Source organism: Perna viridis, chromosome 9 (genome assembly GCF_037379345.1).
Source record: "Perna viridis isolate PV_CMFRI_1.1 ecotype Kerala chromosome 9, ASM3737934v1, whole genome shotgun sequence".
Lineage (NCBI taxonomy): Eukaryota > Metazoa > Mollusca > Bivalvia > Mytilida > Mytilidae > Perna > Perna viridis.
The window spans coordinates 42,028,591-42,035,718 of NC_142453.1; the positions used below are offsets into that span (position 1 = coordinate 42,028,591).

Below are 7,128 nucleotides of genomic sequence, written 5' to 3' on the forward strand. Positions count from 1 at the left end.
GACCAAAAGTGGCTTCACAAGGTTGTTAAATAACTGACAATAATTAACAAAGACGAATGCAGGAATGAAGACTAATAAATTACATCTCATCAATAAAACGACTATTCAAAGTATGATTTTTAAATTTCTGCAACAATATAAACTAACCCCCCCCCCCAACACACAAGTGCCTTTATCTGATTGTCAAAACTCAAAAACGTGGTATTGGTTACTAGGAATGAAATAGTCGTGATAACATAGGAATAATCCTTGTAAATATCTCTCTTTTATTTCTGAGTAATTTTGGGATATAAGGGAGGAGTTTCGCTCGTACAATTACGATTCCTTCACAATCATTTCATAGAACTTCAGGAAAAATTTGTTTTTTCCAAAAATGATGGTACACCTAGATACAAATATATAGTTCTTGGTAGAGATTCATCTTACTTTCTAAGAAATAATTCCAAATCATCTTCCAAATATACAGAGGAAGATGTTTACAAAATGCTGCAATTTTTAATTGACAACATGTTTGTCCAGTGTGGTGGACGTGTTTTTCAACAAACGGTCGGCATTCCAATGGGAACAAATTGTGTTCCTTTACTTGCTGACCTATTCCTTCACTCTTATGAGGCTGACTTTATAGCTGATCTGATCAGAAAGAAAGAATATCGTTTGGCTAGATCCTTCAATTTTAGTTTCCGCTATAAAGATGATTATCTATAAACAATCCTAATTTCGGGGATTTAACACATCGTATCTACCCAAAAGAATTTGAGATAAAGGATACATACACTGTGAAGTCAGCCTCATATCTTGACCTACACTTAGAAATCGATGATACTTTGTATGTATGATTTTAGTTACTTTATGTTCTTTGTTGTGTATGTCTATTTTCCATGTCTGGTCTTTTTCCCTGGATTGCATTCATTTGGTTATCGCTATAACCTTGGTTCCACTGATTACTCTTTTATATCAATAGGAAACTATCGAGTCCATATACCAAATTTGTAATATATTAAAGTCAAAACCCTTTATGATACCTTTAACTCAACAATAAAACCATTTATGTTACGTTATCTTATTCTTAAAACAGTGGATTTATTTTACAAGTCAACGGTAGAAAACAATTGAAAAACTTTCTTCAACACATTTCATTGATTAGTTTCTTGAAGGTATATGTATTTGTTCGATCTTAAAGTACAAAAAGGACTAGCGAAACAGTTAATTCATTCATGAATGTAAGGGTAAGGAGAGAACAAACGTTTGTGGCTGCGAAGAGGTTGTAAACAATCTGATATCAATGACGGGTGATCGGTTTAATTATTGATTATTTTGGTAACATTCGGATATCATCGGAGTGATATTGATCATATTTCCCTCAAAACGTCAAATGTTTAAATTTATTTAACTGAATGAGGAAGTTTTCGTCCTACCGTTTGTGTAAATTTTATAGTTTGAATTATATCAATACACGATTCAAATAACCTCCATTACATAGGTTTTTTAAAAGCCTTACATATACCAATGTGATACTGCTAAGTACAAATGTCCGCTGCTGAAGTGTTTGTTCGGTTAATATCATATTGCGGAAACTTATACCTTACTATTTGGATTAAAATCTTACATTATTTTTATGCCGAACAAATAAGAGTGCATTTTGATTTAGCAGTTGGGAAGTGTCGTCATAAGCAACATGTTTCAGATTTTTATAACATGTATGTTTCTAATGTATAACATACACAGTTGTAGTGCAGTGAACAACATTGAAAAAGAAATGCAGGAATTTTTTCATCGGGATGATTTGAGATGTCCAGACGTCTGTAATAACCATACTTCAGAACAGAGCCATCGTTTACAATGCTGTGTTTGCAATTCGAACTCAGTTTACGAACACAATCTTGGGACTTTAAAAATCAAATATTTACATCATCAGCCCGGGACAGAGCTCGTTTGTAAAGGTGGCAAATATAGATACTATGAACTGGTACATCGATATGGAAATTTAACTGAATTACCAATTAACACATGTGAATTTGAAAACAGTCTGTTTCGCATGGATTTATCATACAACAAAATTCATAACATAACTGGAATTTCATGTCTACAAGAGCTAGACACTCTTATATTGAGAGGAAACAATATTCAGCACATCAGAAATGAAGACATTGTTAGTCTTAAACATCTCCGGAGCCTAGATTTAGCCGTTAACAATATAAAATATATTGATCCAGGACTTATGATCAATGTCAATGGCAGTTTGTTCAACTTTGATGTTTCACACAATAACATTTTATTTGTCGAAATTACAAATTTTATAATGGAAAAGCAGCAATGTTTTTGTAAACTTAGATATGCTTATAATAAAATTCAAACAGTTATAAACACAAATCACTGGTCATGCAGAAAAGACACCAGTGTTGGATTCGGTGGAATGATTGATCTGTCAAACAATTTCATGGTAGAATTTTTCGATGTACAAGCATTTAATTACTTAGGGTTCTACCCTTTATCAACATTTGGAAGAGTAATGTATTACGGTATAGATGTGAGAAACAACACGTGGCATTGTGATTGTAAATTTTTTCCATATGCCGATCTTGCTAAAAGATCTTCAAAAATTATGGAACGGGATTATTTCAAGGTAAAATGCTCCTCACCGCCAGAAATGCGGGATACGTACATTATTGATTTATTGAGACAAAATGAACTGAATAAGTTTATATGCAATATTTCAATGGTAAAACAATGTCCTCCAAGATGTCACTGCTTTTATCAGCCAGCCACTCGGAATCGGACCGTTGTGAATTGTTCTAGTTCTGGATACTGGAAATTTCCGGCAGTACTTCCCTCTGGTAATAATCTGGAGGTTGATTTCTCCCGGAACAAGTTTCACTCATTTCCACATCTCCCAGGTATCGTGCATTATTTTCCATACATAACCATTTTGAATATGACAAAAAATAAAATAAGAACTATCGTAGAAACAGATTTTAACCCACTTAAAACCGCCGTTATAGACTTACGAGACAACCCTGTTACCGAAATACCACGATCATTTGAAGTCTTAAGTTCGAGTAACATTTTTCTGTATGGAATAAAAAAATGCAGATGTAGTGATAAATGGCTACAAGAGTGGCTTCCTAACCTAAACGGACAGTATTCAAGTCGTGTAAAGGTAATGTGCATTACTCATGAAGGTTTAAAACCGATACAAATTCTAAATCAACAGCAACTCGGTTGTGTTTTTCCTAAAGACAAATTGCCATTTTTCAGTAATTGCGTCATTATTGGTTTTATTTCAGTATTGATATCAGCAGTGATGTCATTTACATTTCGTTATGAATTATTTTTGATTGTTCGTGCTAGGATAAAAAGTATTTGGAAATTTAAGTGCAGAAGAGTTTACTCTTACGATTGCTACATTGCACACAATGAAGAAGATCTAACAATAAGACAATGGATTTTGACTGTACTATTACCTTACTTGTCAACATCAAATCTTAACGTATTTTGGCCGTGCTTGCACAGTAGGTTTGGGGCTCCAAGAGAAGAAGAGATAATTGATGTAATGAGTAAATGTAGGACGTTTTTGATTATTTTGAGCGCTAATTATAATGGGCCAATCAACTGGTACAAGGTAGAGTGGAAGCACGCATGGCATAACGTAGCTCGTGACATCAATCGCGAATTAATTATTGTCAATTACGACATGGTATCTACGAAAGAGATACATTCAAAATATATCAGTGCTTTTCTGTGCCTAGGAATGTATATTGATTTTGCAAACCAAAAAAAATGTATTGAAAATGAAATCAAAAGTCGCATCTTGAAAAGATTTAATAACAGTAGTTATCTCAGAAAACGATCGTATTGTGAAGGTAATGAAATGAAAGAAATGGACGAAGGTAGTCCTTTACTAAGAAGTGACAGAGACTTATTATTTTACGGAGTAGACAGCTTAAATTAGGAATGCTCCTGTTTATCACTTATCAACAATTAAAGAAAAGACTTTGATATTTTAGTCGTTTTTTATTTATGAATTGGTAACAAACTATAAATACTTGTATGACAATTTTATCAAACGAAACATATACAAATCGATATTACAGAGAGCTACACATTTAGCCATACGTTTTGCTGTGACAAGAAAAATATATTTGTACTTTATTTTAATAACATCAAAACAACAGACAGTATGATTAACAAAAAATGGAGTATTTCTTGTGTGATAGTACTTTTGAATAATTGAGAGATGTACTAATTAAAAAATAAACTTATACAGTATAATTCATTGATTTAAATGTACTTAGCATACACCACATTATAAGAGATAAAAACACGTTTGACTTCAATCTTGCAATGATTCAAAAGGACATAGGTTACTCTGTAACAAATAGACAATTATCCATTTTACGAGGTCCGCTATAAACTCCCTATACCAATACAAGGGGAAGTGAAATACCATGACTCGAGTCTTGGAATTTGAAGTAATACGTACAGAACTGCTCCTTACGACCCTTTTACTATATTTTTGAAAATACATTTTTATATCTATTTATGTTTAAACTTTCATTTGATTTACGTAAAAAAAAACAACTCTCCTTGTAGCTTTTGCCGTTTTCTTTCCAGCTATCCAGCTGTTGCGTTTTTTTTTCCGCACAAGTTTTACATAAAAATCGTTTCAATATTTGACAGTTTTTTTACCGTTATTTGTCAGTGTTACTGTATATTAACAGGAAGCTGATCTCAGGTCTAGCATACTATTTATTTAAATATTTTTGTAACAATACTTGAAAAAGTAGACTCGAGTTCAAGGGTGTTGTAAGATAATATATCGCCTAAATTATGTAATTTATTAACTATTGGTTGCATTTAAATATTTCCAAGCATGAGATTTATTTAATACAAGCTTTTTATCTGAAGGAAAATCTAGTCTGGTTTTCAATCGAAATCTTTAAAATTACCGACGTTCCGAATGAAAAGTCTATTTAAAGTGCTTTGAAATAAGAAAATAACAAAGCAAATATTAAATACAAGTGTTTGTTAGAATCAAACAAAATGGGAAAGATCAGAACCATGCAGGTCAAAAACCCATCAATCTGACAATGTAAAATAACTCCAGGATACTTTCTCTATTTGAAAAGACCATTATCTGGTCTCTGCATTACTGGCTTTGTTCAGAAATTTTTTCAATAGAATGTTAGATAAATGAGGTGTTTGAAATATTCATTTTCAGTGTATTTCATTGAAATTGTAACTCAATTGTCCAGCATGATCTCGTCAGTTTTCCATGATTCTGATTGTGCAAATAATCTAGTTATTCTATCAAAATGATTTTGTTTGTGTATGTTTTCCATACCGTGTTTCACCTGCTGCCTGATACCATTATCACATTTCAATAGCAGTAAACTTTACCGAGGTATAAAAAACGAAAATTTGGTTCAGATATATTAGAGTTTGGATGCATGGCTAAGATATGATATCGGTGACTGTCTATTTACACAATACAACCAAATAAAAAAAACAAAAACAAAAACAAAAACAAAAACAAAACATACCATGTAACAAGTGAAGACAATAAAAAACAAGTAATACAAAATTCCTATCTGATATTAAAATGAACGTAAATAAAATACTACACGAGAATCTAAGTAATCCATAGCAAATTTTTCTACTGTGTAAAGTATGTCGGATGGCAATGACAGAATAACAACATGCACAATGTAATTAAAAGAAATGATGGATATATTCAAAGCAGCAGCCTGTCATGTTCTAAAGTGATTACATCATACTTCTGTAATAGTTACTATAAGAACGGTCAAACTAAGCAACTGTTACGCATACAAACTGACCAATAATTTCCAAACTCAAAACTCCGCACAAATTGTACTGTATATTGGTGCAACATATTTTAACGGCAACGTTATACAAAGAAGCAGTAACAGAACTAAACTCAAATTTAAGTACGTTTATTGATAGATTCACACTGTCTAATCTGCTTTACACAGCTAAATGTGCCACATGTGATTATCATATGGTGATCGATTCACATGGCAATCAAATGATTATCATATTAAAATCATATAATAATTTCCTGATTATAGTAACAATTTTGAAAATTTTGGCTATCATATCTTTGTGAAAATATATGATTACCATTTCATAATTATGCAATACCCATAGGATTACTGAAACATATTATTATTATTAAATGACGTTCGTTTTATATGACTATCGTAAAATGCAAACTATATGATTATCATATGTGGCACTCTCTCCATAATCTGATTCTAATTTTTAATGAAAAGAAGCTGTATTGATGTATCTTGAAACCTTTATTATTCTTCATTTAACTTTATTATGGTTTGTAAATATGTTTAGATTGAGAACTCCCCGATGTGTCAGATGATGTATATATAACATTAAACTTGTCTAATTTTTCACACAGTCATATGCTACAAATTAACCACGCCTGATGTGCAAACGGGATGGAAAGTTTTGTGTTCCGCACTTAATTAAGCGAGGCCGTGCTACAGTTCTTTCCATCAGTGATTTTTGGATGTGAGGTGTAGGGTAACACAGATTATATCCGACGAAAACCGTTATATCATTTGACTAGTGACAATTGTATGCTGTCCACTTTTGTTGAACTATACCGGATATAATGTACTGTATTAGATTCGTGAGGTTAAGCGCGCTATAAAACATGGTTTAATCAACATTTCATTAGGCTGTTCCTGTTCCAAGTTTGGACTCTTGCTGTAGTTTCCAACTTTACGTTTTACCTTGATATTGACATTTGTTATAGGGAATTTCCTTTTTGGACATTGGCGAAAATCTTAAATAATAAGTGTGTAACCAACTTGAATTGCTCAATCAATGAAACTGGAGGCCCCTGCGCCACAAGACTTGAAAAGCTTATGTTTGTCTTCACTTCTTAACTATTAAGTTTTTCTTAACTTTTATGGCACCGGACAAGGCTAGAACTACTTCATTTCATTTCAAACTCTGATTTTAAAACTGAAACAAAGTATCAGCTGGCTTTTGAATAAAACATATCTTTTGGATCACTTGTTAATGTATTTAGTAGAACTACAATCACTACAAAACTTATTACAACTACAGCATTTATGTACCGGAATATTT

At 32.2% G+C, this 7,128-nt stretch overlaps 1 protein-coding gene across 1 annotated transcript; it reads left to right on the plus strand.

The window, feature by feature from the left end:
* Positions 1 to 1,170: 1,170 nt before the first annotated feature.
* On the plus strand, positions 1,171 to 3,996 carry LOC148608592 (uncharacterized). The gene has a single exon (XM_088546060.1). It carries the CDS (start codon positions 1,676 to 1,678, stop codon positions 3,947 to 3,949), a length of 2,274 nt encoding a protein of 757 aa, XP_088402186.1. The 5' UTR covers positions 1,171 to 1,675; the 3' UTR covers positions 3,950 to 3,996.
* The last annotated feature ends 3,132 nt before the right edge of the window (positions 3,997 to 7,128 follow it).